Source organism: Pongo pygmaeus, chromosome 11 (genome assembly GCF_028885625.2).
Source record: "Pongo pygmaeus isolate AG05252 chromosome 11, NHGRI_mPonPyg2-v2.0_pri, whole genome shotgun sequence".
Taxonomy (NCBI): Eukaryota; Metazoa; Chordata; class Mammalia; order Primates; family Hominidae; genus Pongo; species Pongo pygmaeus.
Window position 1 is genome coordinate 138,718,705 of NC_072384.2, and position 22,939 is coordinate 138,741,643.

The following is a 22,939-nucleotide window of genomic DNA, read 5'->3' on the forward strand; positions in this document are numbered from 1 at the left end:
TGAGGCAGACGGCCTTCTCCCCACCTGGAAGCGCCTCCAGTCCTCGCCCTGCTTACAAAGGTCACTCTGTCATAGGAACAGGCCCTCCGCCTCCTACTGTCTTGGCTGAGGGCGAACCTTCCTGTCCCCCAGGGACCCACCTACCTCTGACCACGGCTCTTCTCTTTTCGAGGCAGCATCTCATTTTCCTGTCGCTGCCCCAGAGGCCTCAGTCCCCCACACCTGCTTAGCTCCAGGACAAGCCCCGACAGCTTGCTTGTGGAATCGGGTTCTCATTCCCGGGTGTTCCCGTCCTGGACCGCTTGGCAAAGGCCTTTGGGATTCACTTCTGTGGCTTTTCCCCAGAGTGTCCACACCACCCCCAGCCTTAGCTGGCCACAGTCTCTCTCAGACCCACACGGCTTTTAAAGAAGTTTCCACCATTGAAAACTGGGAGACTTGGGCCGAGCACAGTGGCTCATGCCTGTAATCCCAGCATCTTGGGAGGCTGGGGCTGGAGGATTGCTTGAGCCCAGGAGTTCAAGACTGGCCTGGGCAATGTAGCGAGACCTCCATCTCTACAAAAAATTTATTTAAAAATTAGCCAGGCATGGTGGTGAGTGTCTGTAGTCCCAGCTACTCAGGAGGCTGAGGTGGGAGGATCACTTGAGTCTGGGAGGTGGAGGTTGCAGTGAGCTGGGATTGTGCCACTGCACTCCAGCCTGGGCGACAGAGCAAGACCCTATCTAAAAAAAAAAGAAGAAAACCAGGAGGCTTCATGTTAATATGCGTACACACACACACACACACACACACACACACACACACACAAATGGGAAGGTCCTGTACCCCTGGCCTAGTTCCCACCTGGCATTGACCAGCAGCAGCCGAGAGGTGGCTGCCCCTGGCCAGACCATGCCCCCTCCAGTTGCCCCCGACCCACTGGCTGCATCACGGCCTGCTCCCAGCCACCGCGCTGGACACTGCCTGTTCCAACCCTGGATGCAGCGAAGGACACCTGGCAGAGTCCGGTGAAAGCACGGATCCTCTCCTGAGAAGGGCACCAAGGCATACTGGCAGCCCTTTGGGGCACATTCCACGAGGGAGTGGACCCTCAGCCTCTGCAGGTGCAGGGGACGATCCCTGTGTGGTCCAGGGCCAGGAAACAGACACCAAGGTCCTGTGTCCCCCTTGCTAGGAGCAGGGGAGAGGCTGCTAGGGGGCTGGTACTGGCAGGGACTTTGTGAGGGGAGGGGGGTTCAAACCCAGGTGCAAGCCATTGGACCAATCAGCTCCCAGCCTCTGTTTCCCCTCTGCCAGCTGAGGCCTGTGACTGGACTCTCCTCTGGGGTGGACCCTGAGTTGCTCAGATTCGTCTATCAGAAGTGGGGAGCAGGTGTGGGTGCTCGTGAGATCCCTTCATTACTACCCAGCTTCCCCTCCTGAGAGGGGAAGGGCCCGGAGGTAGAGGGTCTGGGACAGGGTGGCGTGGTCAGCAGGCTTGGTGGGAAAGCAGGCACGAGCCCAAGAGTTGACCCTCCCCAGCGATGCTGGCCCTGCCTCCACGCCGCCACTGCGACCCCAGCCCAGCCAGTGCAACCCTCAGCTCATCACAGGCTGCCACAGCTACCAGGCACCCAGCACCACCTGCCACAGGGCACAGGGCAGAGGGAAACCCCTAAGGGAGTCGGGGGTCAATCCTGGGCCTCCACTGGGACTGCTGAGAACCTGGAAGCCAAGACTGTGACCCCTCAGGTCTAAGAAGATGCATGTTTCAGACCTGGACCCAGGAGTCCCCAGAAAAGGACAGAAGGATAGGAGAGTGGGGTTGCACAGCCACCTGGGGGAGCAACCTGGAGGGGGGAACCCCGCAGCAGCAGCTGGAAAGCATGTGGGAAACTCAGTCATCACGGGCAGGGCCAGAGGGCAGCGGTGAAGTCCGAGCAGCTAAGGGATGGGCTCAGCCATAGGCAGGGACTGGGCCTCCAAACCCTCCCTTCCCTGCAGCAGCGTGAACCGGCGGACACACAGTGGCGCCTCCCCACTCTACCTGGCCTGCCAGGAGGGCCACCTGCACCTGGCCCAGTTCCTGGTGAAAGACTGTGGCGCTGACGTGCACCTTCCTGCTCTCGACGGCATGAGCGCCCTGCACGCTGCCGCCGCCCGCGGCCACTACTCCCTCGTTGTCTGGCTGGTAAGTAGGTGCCAGAGGTGGGAAGGGGACATCCAGGGAGTGTGGGCCCTCCAGCAAGCAGAGCCTGGAGCCTAGATGGGGGCTCCAGAGTGAAGTGGGGACACGCAGGGCTGTTGGAGCATCCGATGAGCTGGTCCATGGCTCCCGAGAACCTGCAGCCCCAGCCAGGCTGGGCCCCGGAAGTTTTGACCACCTGCAGTGCACTCTGCTCCGTGGGGTCGTGCCACAGCTCCCCTGGGGCTCTCCTAGTCCCTCTCTCCCTGGAAGTCCTGGTAGGCCTCCCTGGTGCTCTCACAGTTGGTGGTGGCCCAGCTGCTTTGTCTGCGCCCACACCAGCAGTGCCCAGTTCGGGCCACTCGGCCACTTGTTCAGGCCCTGCCGCCTGAGATCCCAGGCTAGTCCCCACCTTTCTCCACTTCTGGCCTCTTTGGGGAAGGAAGACCTGAGACCCCAGAGCAGAGTGGCTGAGGTTGGGGAGGTGCCATCTTCAAGGGGGTGCTGGGGACTTCCTGCCTCTACAACAGAAAAGCAGAGCAGGTGGGGCCTGTAATCACAGCTACTTAGGAGGCTGAGGCAGGATAACTGCCTGAACCTGGGAGGCAGAGGTTGTTGTGAGGCAAGATCACGCCACTGAACTCCAGCCTGGGCAACAGAGTGAGACTCCGTCTCAAAAAAAAAAAAAAAAAGAAAGAAAGAAAAGAAAAAAAAAGAGTAGGGGAGGCCGTCTTTGAGGAGGGGACTTGGGGGCAGAACTGAGGATGGACAGGAGACAGCCGGACAAGGAGTGGGGCCCACAGCAACTTCCTGAGGGGGGCACAGCTCATTCAGAGGCGGGGAGAGCCTGGCCCATGGGGCCCGGGGTGGGCAGGAAAGGCAAACAGAGGCGCGGGGAGGACTGGGGCTCTTTCCTGAGGGTCCTGGGGAGCCACGGAAGGCTCGGAGCCAGGAGCAGCAGGATCTGACTGGCATATTGGAAGGTCACTGTGGCTGCTGATGGAGAAGTGAGAGCTGCCCGCCCCCAGACCTCCCATGCTTGCTTGGGGCCTCCCGTCTCCTGGCTCCCACCCACTCAGCTCCAGCTCCTTCTCCAGCAAGCCAGGCTGGCTCTGCCCCCAGGGCCTTTGCATGCGCTGCACCCTGTGCCTGGCACACAGCTCCCCAGTGCCCCTGGAGCCTTCCCTGCCCAGCTGGTTTACCGGGGGGAGCCGCCTGCCAAGACCATCCTCACTCCTGCTTTCCTCCCCGCCGGCGCACCAGCACCGGGCACACGGCACGTCTGACTCCTGGCCTTGGTGGTGGTTTCCACTTGCTGGGGTGTAGGCACCAGGAGCTCCGTGGGTGCAGGACTTCGCCACCTGCTACGTTCCCCGCACCTGGCACGCGGTCAGGCTCGGGAGATGTTTACTGAACCAATGGGCAAGTGAAGGAACAGGGGGCCTGGTCCCTTAGGATGGTGCCTGCTGCTCACCATGGCCCTGAGGCCCTTGGGACGGGTCCCACCTGCTCACCGTGCCCCCAGGCACTCAGGATGGCACTGGCCTGCTCCCCGTGACCCCAAGGTCCTCAGGCTGGTGCCAGCCTGCCCACTTTGTCCCCAGGGCCACCTGAATTGGCCTCTAGCCTCCCTTCATGGAGACTATAGTCCCTCCCGGGGCCTCGCCTGCAAGTGCGCCCCTCCCCACCCCAGGGCTGCCTCTCCAGCTCATCCTGCTGGAGCGGCCTCTCCAGCTCATCCTGCTGGAGCGGCCTCCCCTAAAGGAGGCTCTCTGGACCTGGGTCCCACCCTGGCCGTCCTCCCTTTGCCCCTCCAGCAGTTCTGACCCATTCACTCCAGACCTCAGCCTCCCAAACTATGCCTGGCTCCTGGGATGAGCAGAAGCTGCACACAGCGGGCAGAGCAGCAGCAGCTCACCACGGATGTCCTGAGGGAGGGAAGCAGGGTGTCCACTGAGCCCCTGGGAATGTGCTGAGGCATGAGCAGCCCTTCCTGGGGAGAAGGCGGGCAGGCCTCGGGGTCTCAGGGCCAGAGAGGCCACTCCAGATGCAAAGGAGCCCCACGGCTGTCTCTGTTTCCAGCTCATTGTGCTTTGCCCTACAGACACTTCTGAGTACTGATGAGTCAGGAGCACCCTGGCTGCGCTAGGAGGCACTCACACCCAAGGTGGCAGGGGCTGCTGACGGTTCTGCTGTTCTCCCCAGTGGGGAGGCCTCTCTGTCAGGAAGGCCTCTCTGTCTGGGCTGCCATGGGGGCAGGCCCATGGCAGGCCCATGGCAGGCCCAGGCCCCATGGCTGTCCCAGCTGCACAGGTTTCAGCGAGTTAGTGTAGAGGACTGTCACCTGGCTGGTGCTGTGGACCAGAGCAGGAGGCCCTTCAGAAGGCAGATGAGGCCCCAAGAGGCAGGGCTGGCCTCAAGTCGCTCCAGTGGTGGTGGCCGGCAGGTCGGGGCCCCAAACCTCATTGCCTGGCTCGAATCCAGGCCCTGGAGGGAGGCCACAGGACCCACTGCTCCAGCAAAGGGGCTCAGTGCAAATGCCCAACAAGGCAGCGCCACCCTCGGGCCAAATGAAGTTCTTTCCTCCTCTGCCCCTCCCTCCCTCCCTTCTTTCCTTCTGTCTTTCCTTCATAGCAAACACATGTTTACTGTTCCCTAGGTGTTTTCATTTGCCATGATGTTTGCTTTCAGATTTGGGACCATGGTGTCTCCAAATTAAGCTACTGTGCTCACTTCATCCCCACCTGGACCCCAGAGGTCCTGCTGCCCCAGGGTGACGGGGACGCACATGCTGAGCCAGCCCTGTCTGGGATTTCCTGAGGTTGTACCCTGTGCCCTGAGAGGCACAGCCAGGGTCCACTTTCACTTCTGCTCCGAGCCCCTCCCACTCTGTGTGCCTCCTCCCTGGGAGGGTGGCTCCTCCCTCTGCTCCTTCTTCTCCAGGTCACCTTCACCGACATCGGACTCACCGCACGGGACAATGAGGGGGCCACGGCCCTGCACTTTGCAGCCCGAGGCGGCCACACGCCCATTCTAGACCGACTCCTGCTGATGGGTGCCCCCGTCCTGAGAGACTCCTGGGGTGGGACCCCCCTCCACGACGCAGCAGAGAACGGGCAGATGGAGGTAAGGTGGGTGCGAGGGAGACAGGGTGAGCAGTCACAAGTGCCAGCCATGCCCAGTGCTGTGTCACTGACCCTCACAGCAAACCTGTAAGAGTGATGACCCCCCTTTTACAGATGGGTAAACTGAGGCTCAGAGTGGCACCGTCACTTGCCCAAGGTCAAGAGCCCAGGGTCAAGTGGCAAGATCCAAGCTCTATGCTCTCGTCCTGCGTACCATGCTCCCTCCCTTCGCGCAGAAACTCCCTCGTGCCCAGTCAGGGCTTGTTCTTGGTGACAGTCTTCTCAGAACAGCCCTTGGGGCGGACCCTCTGCCGTGAGCAGCCTGGGAGCAGAGCTGTGGCAGGGGTGTGATGTCAGCCCCTTTGCTATTACCCGGATAAATCTTGGGGGCTCACATGGCCCAGCCTCAAGGACACGACATCCAAAAACCCCGCGTAGGCAGGGATGGTGTTCAAATGTTCAACAACATCAGAACCACACCCAGCCTTTGAGGGTGGGTGCAGCCATAAGCCGCTGGCCCTACACAGGTGCCCACCCGATGTCGACCTCATCTAAAGGCAAGGCCCCATCTCAGGAGAAAGCACACAGTTTACTTCTCCCCAGCCCCATCCAGTCCTGAGCAGTGTCGGGTCTGTTCACCTCCATGAGGTCTCCTGGGCTCAGGCTGCTCAGTCTGGAGCCAGAAGCGTGCTCCAGGCCTCTGCAAGGCTAGTCTGGGGGATTTTACGTGGAAGGGCAACCAACCATCGCATTCTGGGTCTGCGAGTCTAGACAACTGCTCCTAGCTGGAACCCAAGGTCTTCCTGGGGCCCCGGGTCACCCACTCTCAGCAGTGCCATTGAAAGAATCACACACGGTGCAGCCGCAGAGCCCAGCCATCGGAAGGCGCGCATTCCCTGCGGAGCTGAGCTTTTGGCAGAATGCGGAGGAAACCCAATCCCCGCTCCCAGCAGCGCTGCTGAAAGCATCTTTCTCTGAGGCCCCCAACTACCGCCCTTCCTCTCACCATCCCCCGTCCACTCAGCTCTGCACAACCCAGCTCTGTCTCCCCAGTCGCTGTCCCCAACCTAGACAGAGATAGGAAGTGGGGGGAGGGGTGACCCGAAGGCCCTGGGAGGCGTGTCCCTGACAGGTAGCTGGTGGCAGGAGGAGCTCGGCTGAGTGGCTCAGGCAGGCCCCCAGGAGACCTCGGCTCAGAAGGGGGCAAGTGGCCCCTGGCCAGTGGTTTTCAAGCTTTTTTAAAGCAGCAAAATCTTCTTTCAAATGAGATATTCGATAGGAGCCCAAGAAGTTTAATAAATCAGCTGAATCCTCAGGCTCCTCACCTTCCCTCTGTAAAAAGAAAATTACTCAAGCCTCAAAACAGAGACTTCTTCCCTTTAAAATTTCTTACTGTGGATTTCAAAACACACAACAGCGTGTCATCACCGTTTGCAACCTCTAACTCCTAGGCTCAAGCAATCCTCCTACCTCAGCCTCCTGAGTAGCTGGGACTATAGGCGCACGCCACCACACCCGGCTAATTTTTTAAAAAAATTTTGTAGAGATGGGAGTCTCACTATGCTGAGCCCAGGCAGGCCTCAAACTTCTAGGCTCAAGCAATCCTCCCACCTCAGCCTTCCAAAGTGCTGGGATGACAGGTGTGAGCCACTATGCCCGGCCTTTTCCTCCATTCTTGACAATTTATGTTAGTACAGTACATTTGTCACAATTAGTGAACCAAACTAGCACAGTGTTACTAACTAGAGCCCACACTTCATTCAGATGCCCTTAGCTTTTACCGAATGTCCCTTTTCTGTCCCAGGATCCCATTCAGAATGCTGTATTATATCTAGTTATCAAGTCTCCTTAGATGCCTCTTGGCTCTGACAGCTTTTTCCCATTTAAAAATAAAATGTCAAAACAATGAGTGGATCCTCCAGCAACCTCTAAAGAGGAATGATGGTTATTTTTAACAGGTTTTATGTTTCAGTATATCACATTAGTTATTCTTTTTTTTTTTTGAGACAGAGTCTCACTCTGTCGCCCAGGTTGGAGTGCAGAGGCTCGATCTTGGCTCACTGCAACCTCTGCCTCAGCCTCCTGAGTAGCTGGGATTACAGGCACGCACCACCACACCTGGCTAATTTTTGTATTTTTAGTAGAGACGGGGTTTCACCATGTTGGCCAGGCTGGTCTTGAATTCCTGACCTCAAATGATCCGCCCACCTCGGCCTCCCAAAGTCCTGGGATTACAGGCGTGAGCTACCGTGCTTGGCCTAGTTATCCTTTGAATGGTGTGAATTACACTAATTTTTTTCAAAATTGTTAAATTGTGATTAAAAAATACATAACATAAAATTTACCATCTTAGCCATTTTTGAGCATACACTTCATCAGCGTTAAGTCTGTTCACATTGTTGTGCAGCAGAATTTCCACAACTTTTTCATTTTGTAAAACTGAGACTCTATGGCCATCATCTAACAGCAATTCTCCATCTCCCTTTTCTCCCAGCCCCTGGCAACCAACATTCTACTTTCTGTTTTTTATGAACTTGATGACTTAGGATAACTCATATAAGTGGAATTGTACAGTATTTATCCATTTGTCTCTGGCTTAGTTCACTTAGCATAATGTCCCCAAGGTTCATCCCTGTTGTAACACGTCAGAATTTCCTTTTTTATAGCTAAATAATATTCCATTGTATGTATATACCACATTTTCTTTCTCTGTTCATCTGTTAATGGACATTTGGGTTCTTCTGCCTTTTGACTGTTGTGAATCATGCTGCCACGAACAGGGTTGTGTAAATATCTCTGAGATCCAGCCTTCAAATCTTTTGGATGTGTATACCCAGCATTAGAATACCTGCATCTACCCTGATTACTTTAAAATGTTACACCAACCTTGCATTCCTGGAATAAATTCAACATGACATATTATTCCTTTTAAATATAGCTGAATTCAATTTGCTAACATTTTGTTTAGGATTTTTGGCCTTATATTCTTGAGTAAAATTGGCATGGAATATCCTTTTTTTGTTTTATCCTTGTTAGATTTGGGTATCAAAATATGCTATGAATTAGGGAGTGTTTCCTCTTTTCCTATTTTTTGAGACATTTTGGTTATATTAGACTTATTTTTTTCTTTAAAGGTTTTGTGGAATTCACTAGTGAAATCCTCTGGATCTGGCTGTTTCTTTGAGGGAAGGTTTTTTATTACTAATTCAATTTATTTAATTATAGAACTACTAGGGCTTTCTACTTTTTATGTGTTGGTTTCAGCAAATTATATTTTTCTAGGATTTATTTCCTATAAATGTTCTAGGAATCAAATTTATCTAAGTTGTTAAGTGTATTAGCATGAAGTTATTTTTAATATCTTCATGATCCTTTATTGTCTGTACATAGTAATTTCCCCACTTTTAATTCCTGATATTGGTTATTTTCGTGTTTCTTTTTTTGTCTCAATCAGCTTCACTAGATGTTAGTCACTAGTTTTTCCAACGATCAGGTTTTAACTTGTTCAAGGTCCTCCAAAAAGCATTTAATTGTCTCCAATGTATGTTTGTTTTTTATTTCATTAATTTCTGCATTTATCTTTGTTATTACTTTCCTAAATTACTGAGATGGGTGCCTACTTCACTTACTTTTCAACCTTTTTTCTTTTCTAATATATTTATTGAAGGCTATACATTTTTCTCTAAGCACTGCTTTAGCTGTATCCCACTGTTTGATAATTATTCAGTTAAAAAATATTTTCTAATTCCCATTTTGATTCTTATTTGCCCTAGGGATTCCTTGGAATTATGTTTCTTAATTTCCAAATATGAAGGGGTTCCTTCCAGTTATCTATTTGTTATTAATTTCTGTCCAAATTGCATTGTGGTCAGAAAACATACTCTGGTGGTTTCAATCCTTTGATTTTTTGATAAGTTACTTTATTGCCCTGTGTATGGTCAATTTTTATCAACGTTGCATGGTTCTCGGAAAGACCGTAGAGTTTGCAGACTGTTCTCTACATGTCATTGTGTTCTTCAAATCTCCATAGTACACATTTTAGTTTATTGGATTTCAAATGGCTCAAGAGAAGTGTGTGAACATTCCTGGCTATTATTCTGGATTTGTCTGTGTTTCCCTATAATCCTGTCACCATTTGTTTTATATATTTTGAACCCCATATCTAGTCTGTTTTATCTGATATATGTACACACATGACTTTTCTTTCTATACTTATTTGATGGTGAAGCTTATTCGTACTTTACTTTCAGCCTTCTGAATCCTTATGTTTGCCAGTACCTCTGCTTAGCCATATGCAGTCATGTTTAATTTTTTTCATCAGCCTGACAGTCTTTATCTATTAGTGCATTTAGACCATCTATAGTCAGTATAATTACTGTTTAGGGGTTTATTTTTACTCTGTTATTTTGAGGAGATGTAATCTGGCTGCCTGGATTTTTCTTTATTTAAAAGTAGTAAGCACAGTTGTTTTTGTCTGTTAGTTCTCAGAGCTTTATTTCTATTTCTTTGTGGGCTGGGTCTTCTGGTTCTCATTCATGGTATCTTATTTCCTTGTATTTTTATTTTTGTTGGCGTACGCTGACATGAAAAATGAAGTGCAGGCATAACTGGAGGCCTTGGCAATATCTTATTTGCCTTTGCTGGGCACATGTGGGCCTAGGATCATCTTAATCCGCATTCCAGGCAGGAAGTTCCCAGGACCACCTCTATGATAGGAACCAGGGGCCTGGCTGACGTCTGGCTTCCATTTTCTCTGAGGGTGGAGCCCTTGGCCTACATCGGGAGGGGGTCAACCAGAGCCCCCACCCTTGGTGGAGCCCGCACTGTTCCTGGCTTCCCTGGTCGCCTGAGGCTGCTGGAGGAAGGCACATCATATAACTGTTCTTCCGGCGTCAGCCCAGGCTCAGAGCAAGGGCAGTTCTGAGTGCTGGGCTCCCCCACACCCCTCACCCGCCAGGCTTTCCTTTTCTCCTGAGTGTGGCTGGGTCACTCCTCTCTGACTTCTGTGTTACCTTACTGAGGCTGTCGGCAGGTGACTTTTACGGTGAATCCGTGTTTCATGTCCTTGGGCAGTGGGTTGTTCTGACCCACCTGGTTCTCTCCTCCCTAGAGTGGATCCATCTGCTCACCTGCTTTTCCACTGCTGTGGCCTCTGCACAGACTTCCAGACAGAGTTCTGTCTGTCACCACCCACCCTCTGCTGACAATCCCAGCGGTGATGGGGTCTGTCACTCTGGGAGAGAGGTTCCCTTCCTCCTCCCTATGGCTCTGTTCCTGTCAGGGCTATGCCCTCTCTCCCCAGCAGCATCTGGGGCCAGGTCTGACACTTGTCCCCCTTCGTCTGCTGTGACACCCCTCATACTCCTGCAGACCCCATAACTCCCCTCCTCCGCATCTTAGCCTCCTCTTCCCAGCAACAGCTCCTTGGGGATGCTCCACCTCCACCCACCCACACACCCACCACGTCCTGGCAGACCTTTGCCATTCCCCCAGCCCAGAGCCTCCGGGAGCAGTGCCTCTCTCCAGCGACTGGCTTCAGCCACCTGCCCCAGCCTCCCCAGCCCCAGCATCCTTGCACATCTGACAAATGCTTCCTGCTTCCTCAGCCACAACAGCCACTGGCTCAGCCCTTCTGGGCCTCCAAGAGCCTTCAGGCGTTATCTGGTTCAAGCCTCCCAGCAGACCCCCCGGGAAGGGGTGCCTGCACGCCAGATTTTGTGTGGCCCCACAAGCTCAAAATAGTTTTTCCCTTTTTAGATGGGGAAAAAGAAAAAGAATCACATCTCATGACACATGAAACATCTGAAGTTAAAATGTCAGTGCCCACAAATAAAGCCTTGTGGGCACCTGGCCACGCTATGGGTGGCAGCTTTCGCACCACAACCAGGGTTGCGTATTTGTGCCAGAGCCGGCGGCCCCCGGGCTGAGCTGCTTACTCTCTGGAGGGTAGCGCGGCACCCAGGAAGGCAGGCAGTGCACGGGCAGACACCCCAGTCCGCGGCTTAGAGGCGCAGGGTCATCATCCTCAGGCAGTGACAAGCCCTGTGGCTCTGCGGTTCTGGCGCCGGTCTTGCGGTGGTTCTGGCGCTGGTCTTGCAGCGATTCTGGCGCCGATCTTGGGACGGTTCTGGCGCTGATCTTGCGGCGGTTCTGGCGCTGACCTTGCGGCGGTTCTGGTGCTGACCTTGCGGCGTTTCTGGCGTGATCTTGCGGCGGTTCTGGCGCTGACCTTGCGGCGGTTCTGGCGCTGAACTTGCGGCGTTTCTGGCGTGATCTTGCGGCGGTTCTGGTGCCGACCTTGCGGCGGTTCTGGCGTGATCTTGCGGCGGTTTTGGCGCTGGTCTTTCGGACCTGCAGGGCTTCCAGGGAGCGGGGCTCTTTCCATCTTTTTGTCCACCTTCCCCTGGTGGCGCCGTGGCTTCCTCAGGCTGTGGCCACCTTGGAGGCCATGGAGCTCAGGGCAGAGGAGGGAAGGGAAGGGAAGCCCTCCAGAGAAGGATTCCCCCAGGACGAGGCACTCATCCTTGAGGTCTCGAGCTGACCTGCTAGCTGCACAGCTGGGTGTCGGTAGGGGCCAGGGGCGAGGGAGGCTGGTGGTGCCGGCCATCGATCAGTGCAGCTGTCCCTACTTTACAGACAGGCCCAGTTAGCTGGCCAAGTTCTCTGACCGGCAAGTCACAGAGCCAGATGAGCTCAAGGCCGCTGGACTTTGCTGCCAGGCCCCCTGCCACGCACGACAGCGTCACGTTGTGTTTACTCACGGCATGGCACACCTGCCGCTCCACGTGCATGCTGAACCTGTATTTATCTGTAGACAATGAACACTAATTGCATCTTTTATAGGTGAGGCACTGCAGTCCAGAGAGGAGCTGAAAATTCCTTTGGGGTCTCACAACTTTTTTGAGATGGAGTTTCACCGTTGTTGCCCAGGCTGGAGTGCAGTGGTGCCATCTTGGCTCACTGCAACCTCCGCCTCTCGGCTTCAAGCAATTCTCCTGCCTCAGCCTCCTGAGTAGCTGGGATTAGAGGCTCCCACCACCACACCTGGCTAATTGCTTGTATTTAGTAGAAACAGGGTTTCACCATGTCAGGCTGGTCTGGAACTCCTGACCTCAGGTGATCCACCCACCTTGGCCTCCTCAAGTGCTGGGATTACAGGCATGAGCCACTGCGCCCAGCCAAGGGTCTCACAACTTCTTACTTAGTTCAATTCAGTGTCACCCAAAGATGCTGAGGCCCAGCTGGTCTATCTCAGAGATAACGTTTGGGTCAAAGGCACAGTTTTGTGAACACAGCATTCGCCTAACTCAAGTTCGTTTTTGTGTTTCCCTAGTACTACAAAAGAGATACAGAAATGTTTACAGAATAAAGTACGGAATTCATTCTTGAGGTCCCCCGTCCCTCTCCCATCTGAATCCTTCACAGGCCAAGATGTCCTCTAGCCTTCCAGTCCTGTGGACTCCCTTCCCAGCCTCCTTCCCTCCCTTCTTCCTCCCCATTCCAATTACAAGAGCCCGTCAGGTACAAGGAGACAGGAGGGTCCTGGCCCCAAGTTGGCTGGGTAGGAGCATGCAGTGTGGCTGGCAAAGGTGGTGAGCGGCCTTGGTCAGGCATGAGCTGGTGCTCCGGGCTCTGGGGGGAACCTCATGGGGCCAGGAGGATGGTCCCACGGAGAGTGGGGCTGTGGCGGGAGGTAGCCCTGAGTCCCCGGGGCAGGGGCCAGTTGCTTGTCTCTCTGAGCCTTGTTTCTTCACGCGCATTGATCCACACCTCCAAGGGTGGCAAACATGGAAACTGGTTCTGCATTTAACACCTGGGCCATGGCAGCTGTGAGGGGTCTGGATGGGGCACCCTGATGCCTGTCAGCTCAGCACTGCTTCATATGCAGTGCCTGGTACTGTCTGGGCCAGGACGGGGTGGCTGTGGAATGAGGCTTGGGGGCTCCTAGGCAGGTCTCTGGAACCCCACGGCCCAGATTCAAGTCCTGCCCCTGCTGGGAAGGGCATCAGGGCAGCCTGCACCATGGGGCCAGGGGAGCGGCCTGCACAGGGCCAGTCCCATGGGCACCTGGTTTGTGTCGTGGTGGGTCACACGTGTGCCCTCCTCACTGCAGTGCTGCCAGACCCTAGTCTCCCACCATGTGGACCCCTCCCTGCGGGATGAAGATGGTTACACGGCGGCAGACCTGGCGGAGTACCACGGACACCGGGACTGTGCCCAGTACCTGCGGGAGGTGGCCCAGCCGGTAAGGCTCAGGGTCCCCAGCTGCCCTGGAGGCATGGGGGATGGGCCCAGACCCCAGCCAGGACCCCACTGCTGAACCTGCAGCACAGTCAGCTGGGAAGCTCACCATGTCCAACTCATACATGGCATCGGAGCCAGGAGCAAGGGCCTGGGTGGGACTGAGGCACCACAGGGCAGCCAGTGCTAGGGCCAGGCTGTAACAGGAGCTGTGACAGGGGCCAGGACAGGGGCCGTGACAGGGTTGGGGCCAGAGCTGTGACAAGGACAGGGGCTGTAACAGGGGTCAGGACAGAGGGCATGTGACAGGGCCTGGGGCCATGGCTGTGGCCAGGGCGTGGCCTGGGCTTGTGGCTGGAACTTGGCCAGGTCATGCCATTCATCTAGGTCACAGAGACCACATCTGTGACTCAAGAGCCTCCGTGCCCAGAGTTCCTCATGGGTGACGTGGGTGATGTATGTCAGACTGGGGAGCCCCAGAAGTGGGAGCAGAACCTCCCAGAGCTGATTGCAAGGCGGCCAACAGCCCTGCAGCAGCCGGAAGGCAGCAGATTCCAGCCCTGGCTCTCGTCTTTCAGCCTGGGACCCCACAGCCTCTCATTTCCCCATTTGTAAGGACAGGGATCTTGTCTATCCCACTGGTCCCCAGCCCCTAGAACATGACAGGGCTCAACAAGTGTTTGCTGAATGAACAAATGAGCAAATGGACAGAAAAGCAGGTGGATGCATGAGGGTGAGCAGAGGAGGGGATGGATGGGGAGGGAACAGACAGAGGAGGAATGAATGGGGCAGGGAGTCCAAAGGAGTGAAAAATGAGGAGAGGGATACATGGAGAGGGGAGAGCTCAGGAGGGTGGACAGAGATGGGCGGAAGAGAAATGGACGAAGAAGGGTGGAAGGAGGAGGGTGGATGGAGGAGAGATGGACAGAGGAGAAATAGATGGAGGAGGGTGGATGGAGGAGGAATGGATGGAGGAGGGTGAATGGAGGAGGAATGGATGGAGGAGGGTGAATGGAGGAGGAATGGATGGAAGAGGATGGATGGAGGAGGATGGATGGAGGAGGGTGGATGGAGGAGTTGGATGGAGGAGGGTGGATGGAGGAGGTATGGATGGAGGAATGGATGGTGGAGGGTGGTTGAAGGAGGGCAGATGGAGCAGGTGGATGGAGGAGGGTGGATGGAGGAGGAATGGATGGAGGAATGGATGGTGGAGGGTGGATGGAGGAGGAATGGATGGAGGATGGTAGGTGGAGGAGGGTGGGTGGAGGAGGTAGATGGAGGAGGGTGGATGGAGGAGGAATGGATGGAGGAGGGTGGATGGAGGAGGAATGGATGGAGGAATGGATGGCGGAGGGTGGATAGAGGAGGAATGGATGGAAGAGGGTAGATGGAGGAGGGTGGGTGGAGGAGGTGGATGGAGGAGGAATGGATAGAGGAGGTGGATGGAGAAGGGTGGATGGAAGAGGGTGGACGGAGGAGGGTGGATGGAGGAGGAATGGATGGAAGAGGTGGATGGAGGAGGGTGAATGGAGGAGGTGGATGGAAAAGAGTGGATGAGGGGAAATGGGGGAGGGTGGATGGAGGAGGAATGGATGGAGGAGGATGGTTGGAGGATGGTGGATGGAGGAGGAATGGATAGAGGAGAGTGGCTGGAGGAGGGTGGATAGACGAGGGTGGATGGAGGAGGAGAGATGGAGGAGGGTGGATGGAGGAGGAATGGATGGAGGAGGAATGGATGGAGGAGGGTGGTTGGAGGAGGGTGGATGGAGGAGGGGAGATGCAGGAGGGTGGATGGAGGAGGAATGGATGGAGGAGGGTGGATGGAGGAGGTTAAATGGAGGAGGTGGATGGAGGAGGGTGAATGGAGGAGGTGGATGGAGGACGTGGATGGAAAAGTTGGATGGAGGAGGTGGATGGAGGAGGGTGGATGGAGGAGGGTGGATGGAGGAGGGTGAATGGAGGAGGTGGATGGAGGATGTGGATGAAGGAGTTGGATGGAGGAGGTGGATGGAGGAGGGTGAATGGAGGAGGTGGAAGGAGGAGAGTGGATGGAGGAGGAATGGATAGAGGAGGGTGGATGGAGGAGAGTGGATGGAGGAGGGGAGATGGAGGAGAGGAGATGGAGGAGGTTAGATGAAGGAGGAATGGATGGAGAAGGATGGATGGAGGAGGTAGATGGAGGAGGGGAGATGGAGGAGGGGAGGCCTAGGGCAGTTACTGTGACAAATCCATCTAACCTAACTCAGTTTCTGCCACACCTCTTTTAGTGGCCACACCTTCAGGAAGGTGTTCTGAAATCACTTGGCCCTTCTTTTCAGGTGAGGGGACTGAGGCCCGGAAGGTGTCATCGCCCTCCACCCCCAAACCCTTTGTCTCCCCAAGGAGTTGCTGTGCCTCCTCTTCTCTGATGTGTCCCCTCAGAGCATCTGGGACAGAGCCACAGTCCCCCCCACCCCCAGCCCCTGGGGCCTGCCAGACACTTGTCACACTGCCACCACTGGGGCCTCTGTTAGCACTGACGGAAACCCACACCAGTCCTGCCATGCTTCACAGGTGGCTCAGGTGGCCTCCGGGGAGCACGGCTCTGCCCTGGTTTTGCCCTGGTGCAGCAGTTTCAGGAACTAGAATTCAGTCACTGTGGGAAGTCATGTATTTGCTAAATGATGTGCTTGCTAGATGTCCAACGGGTCCTGGTTCAGCAGAAGGCTGTCTTTCTGGCTTGGCTTGAGAAGGTGGTGGCGCTCTGCTGGCTTCTGCCACAGAAGATGGTGCTCCACGGCCCACAGCCCAGGAGTGCCGGCTGCCTGGGTCTCCCCACAGCTCCTTCAAGGCCGCTGGGTCAGCCTTGGCCTTTTTTGGGCCCCTCCCTGCACTTCCTGCCTGGATGGCAGCCAAGATTAGCAGGTGGGGAGAGCAGCTGCTCTGCAGGTATCCCAGCCTCCACAAGCCCCTGGCACAAGGGAACAGCCCCACCCAACCTCCTGGGAGTCTCTGACACTCTTCCCACCCCAGCCATTCTGGGATCCCATGCCTGGGCTTTCTGTCCAAGCAGCGCCTCTGCCTTCTGTCCCCAGACCCCGTGGTAGTGGGTTGCATTAGGCTCTTCACGTCCTTCCCACCCACAGTCTCTTCCTGCCCCCGCCTGGGCGCCCCCTGCCTGGAGCATGAAAACCCAACCCCGGGGCCTTCCTGGCTCCTCAGTCTGCAGCTTCAGGAGCCGGTTTGGGAGCTTGGGGTGGGGACTGGAGCCTGTCTCTGTCTTCTCCCTCTGGGAGGGTCTGGTGACAGCAGGGGGTGCTCGTCTCTCACCACTAGAGCTGTCTCCTCTCCAGGCCTCTGAGGGAGGGCAGGCTGTCAGCTGTGGGCCGGGGGAGGCCACGTGCCTGCTGCAATATTGATGGGAATGCAATCTGCAGGGGCTGCTCACACTGGCCGCCTCTGAGCTGGCCTCAGAACAGGTGGTGAGATCCATCATTTTCCCCATGACAGCACAGCCTGTATCTGCCCCCAGGAGACTTGTGCATTCCAAGAGCAGCAGCAGCTTGGGGAGCAATGCTGGACAGTAGTGCTGAGACCTGCCCTGTGGGAGGTGCCCCCTCGGTGCCTCCTTTGTGTCGGGTCTGTGGGGCCCGCCCACCTCGGGGTCTACTCAGGGTGCTACGGAAGGCCAGCCCTGCCCCTCCCTGGGCCTTGGGGCCCCTCTCCACGCAATGAGGGATGGGGTCTTGAAGGCCAGGGGCTGCCCTCGAGGCAGGCCCCCTCCCCTCTGCTAGCCAAGGAGCTGGGATCCTGGCTGTGGGGCTCTGAGCGCCCTGTCTGGGCAGGGATGGTGCATAGAACCCGCCATGCTTGGGGAGCAGAGCCTCTGGCATCTCCCATGGTGTCCAGGGCTGTCCCACTCACCCCCACCTGCCAGCACTGGTGCTGCCCTTCCTGGGCATGGGGCACTGGCAAGTTCTGAGCGTCTCTAAACCCCAATTTTCTCACCACAGGGTCTCTGTCACCCAGGCTGGAGTGCAGTGGCACAGTCTCAGCTCACTGCAGCCTCAGCCTTCCAGGCTCAAGTGATCCTCCCACCCCAGTCTCCCAAGTAGCTGGGACTACAGGTGTGTGCCACCACACCCAGCTAATTTTTGTATTTTTTGTAGAGATGGGGTTTGGCCATGTTGGCCAGGCTGGTCTTGAGCTCCTGGGTTCTAGTGATCCTCCCGCCTCTGCCTCCCAAAGTGCTGGGACTACAGGCATGATCCACCGCACCTGGCCCAGAGTCTTGCTTTTTGGGTAAAGGAGAAGCTCCTCCAGCACCCAATGAGGCGCCTGCCCTGGTGGGCCCTCGGGACAGGTGTACTCCCTCCCCTTTGGGCCAGAAAGGTACTAAGACATCTTTATTTTATATATGAGGAAACTGAGGCCCAGAGAAGGTGAGAGGCTCCCTGGGCACTCTCCTCCCGCTGGGAAGGCTGGCACCCACACAGCCAGTAATGGAATCTCAGCCATGGCACCTGGTGTCCGGCACCCATACATGGGCCGTGATTCTCCCCGACCAGGTGGCATTACAGGCCTGTGACCTGGCTCACCACGATGCTCTCCATGTATAATGCATGGAGCCTCCGCAGTGCTCAAATCTCACCAAAAACCAGGGACAGGGACAGCGGGCGGGGCCGTGGGGCCACATGACCGCCAACCTCAGGGCAACTGTCCAACGCTGGGATTCGGGGCAGCACATGCCTAAATGTTAAGACCCCAATGGACAGGACCCCAACATCTGCGCCTCCAGATCCCTGAGGCTCCATCGTGTCCAGGGCCTTCCTATGGGAGCCAGGGATGTGGTTACTCCCATTGCCAGGGAAACGCCACAGCCAGACTTCTCATCCCTGTTAAACTCAGAGACCATCCTAATACCGAGGGTGGCAGCAGCGTCGAGGTCTGAACCATGCCAGGTGCTCTCCGCAGTCCCTCAACTTTCCAAGAACTCTGATTTACAGGCGAAGAAATGGAGGCTCAGGGGGTGGCGTCCCGGGCTTCTTGTTGGTGAGGAGTGGAGCAGGGCTGGGCCACAGGGACCTCGAGTAAGGTCCCCCAGGCCACAGGTGCTGTGCTGGGGCCAGAGTTCGGTAGTCCCCTGAGCCCCAGACTAACTTTCACCTCTTTTGTCTTCCCCAGCATAAGAGGGCTGCTGCCATCCTGCCAAGCCCCTCAACTCTGCCAGGGCTGGCCCCTCCCCACTGACAGCAGGTTCCATCTCAGGGAGGGGGCTGAGGGCTCCCAGGCAGGGGCAGAGAGGAGGCGAGAGGCACCATCCCACTCCCGGCTCGGTCCTGGCTGGGCAGGGGACAGTGCGGGGGCATTGGGGTGGCCTTGCTGTTGAGGGGCCCACTCCAGGCAGGGCTCAGCCCACCTCTGTCGGTGACACCACTTGTGTCTGGCTTTTCTGGCCGTGTCTGGTCTGGAGTCTGACTCTGCCCCGCTTGAAGCGGCGAAGCCAGCCTCTCACTATGTCTTGAACGTGGAGAAAGACACCAGACTCCTGGGTCCAAGACGGAGGACCTTCCTTCAGCACGGCAGGGAGCACGCATCATGTTTTGTGGTGTTCCCTCACCCCCGAGTCCCAGGTGGTGCGAGTTGGGTCCCAATGGCAGCTGTGCCGCGTGGGTTCGTGTCTCCTCCAAGGACCGTTGAGTCTGGGGAACACGCCGTTGCTCAGCAGAGAGCAAGTCGCTCCTAGTCCCTCAGTCACTCCTTGCACGCACAGCCCTGAGAAGTGGCCCAGAAAGGACAGCCAGGCTTTGTGTTCTTGGTCTTTCCCCAGAGGTCGACCTCTGTGGTGTCCCCCACCAAGGAAGCAGCTGTTCAGGGGCACTGGAGGGAGCAAAGACTGAAGTCTCCAGTGAGACTCTCATCCCGGCTCCGCGGCAGCCCGGCTGTGGGGCCTTGAGAAAGCCCCTTGCCCTCTCTGAGCCTCAGTTTCCCCATCTGTGCCCTGGGAGCCGTACCGTGGGTGGGGCTGGGGATTCCACTGGGTGGTCTCTCTTCTCATGGGGCCAAGGGATCTCAGGTCCCCTTCCATCTCCCAGAGCATCCCCTCCCCTGCCCCTGCTCTGTGGAGAGTTAAAGCTTCCGTGGTAAGAGATCCCAAGCCCGCCTGGCCACCTGACACCTCGGCTTCAAATATTCATGTGACAACTCCCACTCCTGGGGGCGGCGGCCTCAGCAGCCCCCGGTGTCCCAGGACAGCTGTGCTCCCTGCACTCTGCAGTTCGCGTCTGAGGGCCTCCGGGGCTGGGGCTGGGCGGTTGCTCCCCAGCCCACCGTGCACCAGGGTTCCTGGGCTGTGGGCACAGATTCCTGGAAGGAGTGAGGTGCGTGGGGGCCGGGCAGATGGGCTTTCAGACTGTGTTCACTCCCCCGTGGCCCAGTGGGGTGAGGGTCCTGGAGGGGAGGTGGCTGAGGGGCCACCCAGCGTCCTTGCCGGAAGGCAGCCTGTGCCACCTTGTCCATGAGCAAGGGAGGCTTAGGGAGGCCAAAGATTTGCTCAAGCAGGGCCGGCTTCACTGCAGTCCGGCCCCAGTGCAGCATGAAAATGGGGGTCCTGCATTCAGAAAGGAGAACGAATTTGAAGGCAGAGACAGCCGTGCATTCGAGCAAGCTGCAGCATGGGTCCCTTCCCCTCTCACGACGGGCCCTGGGCCCAGGCCACATGTCCAGATTCGTGGCCGATTTGAGTGCTCTGCTCTGCCCACGGCTTTCACTAGCACTGACCCTGGAGCCCTGATGGCCACGTCTGGCTTCCAGTGCCCACTGGAGGGCAGGGACAAGAGCTTTGGTCTGACAGGCACAGTGGGGGAGGTGCCCAGAGGGACAGTGGCATGTGGCCCTGCTGGCTGGGGAAAAGGGCTGCCCATGCCCTCGGCTGGTGGGCACATCGGGGACCCCATCCTAGTCCACTGCCCTCCCCTCTCCTCACCAGGTCTCTCACGGGGCCATCCACCCTCAAGACACGGACAGGCCCCATGTCAGGGCTGAAGTTCCAGGCGGACCACAGCACAGGAGTCAGGGCAGTCGGGGAGGGGGGTGTGCAGGAGCGTGTACGTGCGTGTGTGTGCAGGAGAGTGTACATGTGTGTGTGCAGGAGAGTGTACATGTGTGTGTGCAGGAGAGTGTACATGTGTGTGTGTGCATACGTGTGCACACGTCTTTGTGAGGCCACAGGGCGCTGGGCACAGCTGGAAACCAGGCCCTAACCCAGTGCCTGGAGCCCCAGAGCTCAGCTGCCTCCAGAGGGAGCCTGGAAGCTCAGCTCTGAGATGAGGGTGGCCCACCCAATAGAGGCGGCGGTGGGCGGGGAACCAAGGTGGGGTGCCGGGAAGTGATGGCACTCAGGCAGGAGATGACCCTGAGACAGAACCCTGATCAAGGACCTGCCCCTCTCCTGCCGCCTCCTTACCTGTCCCAGCCCTTCTCAGATGCACAGGCTCCCCAAGGCTCGCCCACTGGGTGGTCCCGCCCCTGTCTAGGTGAGCAGGGAGGAGCCCACGGGGACCCCCACTGACCAGGTCCATCCACCCACAGGTGCCCCTGCTAATGACGCCCCCACCACCACCGTTCCCCCCACCTCCACTGTTGGCCACGAGGCGCTCCCTGGAGGATGGAAGAAGAGGAGGCCCAGGGCCGGGGAACCCCAGCCGTGAGTGCACAGCCCCACGTGGGCCGCCCGGGGCATGGGCCTGGGAGAGGGTGCCACTGGCCTCCCCTCCGAGGTCCTGGACCGGTGGGGAAGTCTACAGGCAGCCGGGCACCCCATCACCCTCCCTCCCCGGTTGCTTCCAGGTTTCCTTGACTGTCTTTGGTGCTTTGGAAAGGTTAGGATTAGCATTTTCTGTGGTGGGCACTTACAGTCACAGTAACTTATCCAGGGGTAAAAGCGGGGAGACGGGCCGCTTGGGCCCAAGCCCTTTGTGGATGGGCTGCTGTCCCTCAGACCCCAGCACACCTCGCATGCATGGGCTAGCAGGGCGAGCAACGGTCCTCACACTGTGGGCCACCACCATTAGGGGTCTGTGACCAGTGTGGAGTGGAGTGGAGTGGACTGGAATGGAATGGAATGGAATGGAATGATCAACAGGTGCCACAGGTAGTGAGGGCGAGCTTCCTCCACGGGCCCTGCTGCGGCCCTGTACTCACATGTGGGAGTGTGCTTCTGTGTGTGATTGCGTCTGTGTGTTCTGTGTGTGATACACATAGATACGGGGACCCTTCTCTGTGTGTGATTGTGTCTGTGTGTGATTGTGTCTGTATCTGTGTATGTTGTGTCTGTGTTTGTGTGTCTGTGTGATTGTGTCTGTGTGTATCTGTGTGTGACTGTTCATGTGTGTCTGTGTGTGATTATGTCTATGTGATTGTGTCTCTGTGATTGTGTGATTGTGTCTGTGATTGTGTCTGTGTGCATCTGTGTGTGATTGTGTTCGTGTGTGTGATTGTGTCTGTGTGTGTGATTGTGTCTGTATGTGGCGATTGTGTGTGTGTTCTGTGTATCTGTGTATTGTGTTTGTTTCTGTGCATGATTATGTCTGTGTATCTATGTGTGATTGTGTCTGTCTGTGTCTGTGTGATTGTGTCTGCGTGACTGTTTCTGTGTGTGTCTGTGTGTGATTGTGTGTCTGTGATTGTGCCTGTGTATGTGTGTGATTGTGTCAGTGTGTGATTGTGTCTGTGTGATTGTGTGTGTGTTCTGTGTCTGTTTCTGTGTGTGATTGTGGCTATGCATCTGTGTGTGATTGTGCCTATGTATATCTGTGATTGTGTTCTTGTGTGTCTGTGTGTGATTGTGCCTGTGTGAATCTATGTGTGATTGTGTTCATGTGTGTCTGTGTGTGATTGTGTCTGTGTGTATCTGTGTGTGATTGTGTCTGTGTGTGTGTCTGTTCTGTGTCTGTGTTTCTGTGTGATTGTTCTGTGATTGTGTCTGATTGTGTGTATGTGATTGTGTCTGTGTGTGTCTGCGTATGATTGTGTGTATCTGTGATTGTGTCTGTGTATCCATGTGTGATTCTGTGTGATTGTGTTTGTGTATGTCTGTTCTGTGTCTGTGTGTGTATCTGTGTCTGTGATTGTGTCTGTGTGTGTGATTGTGTCTGTATGTGTCTATGTGTGATTGTGTGTATGATCGTGTCTGTGTGTCTTGATTGTGTCTGTGTGTGTGTCTGTGTGTGATTGTGTGATTGTATGTTATTGTGTGTCTGTGTCTGTGTATGATTGTGTCTGTGTGTGTGTGTCTGTGTGTGATTGTGTATCTGTGTGTGATTGTGTTTGTGTGTCTGTTCTGTGTGTTTCTATGATTGTGTCTGTGTGTATGATTGTGTCTGTGTCTGTATGTGATGTGATTGTGTCTGTGTGTGTCTGTGTGGTT

The 22,939-nt window shown here is 56.0% G+C and overlaps 1 protein-coding gene across 1 annotated transcript in view; it reads left to right on the forward strand.

Annotated features, from left to right (window-relative positions):
- ESPNL (espin like) overlaps positions 1 to 22,939 on the forward strand; it is a 31,557-nt gene that overhangs the window by 2,434 nt on the left and 6,184 nt on the right. Inside the window, exons 3-6 of the mRNA XM_054479404.2 lie at positions 1,987 to 2,173; positions 5,111 to 5,293; positions 13,406 to 13,537; positions 21,103 to 21,217. Coding sequence (XP_054335379.1) covers positions 1,987 to 2,173; positions 5,111 to 5,293; positions 13,406 to 13,537; positions 21,103 to 21,217 — 617 coding nt within the window. The remainder of the gene's footprint in view (positions 1 to 1,986; positions 2,174 to 5,110; positions 5,294 to 13,405; positions 13,538 to 21,102; positions 21,218 to 22,939) is intronic.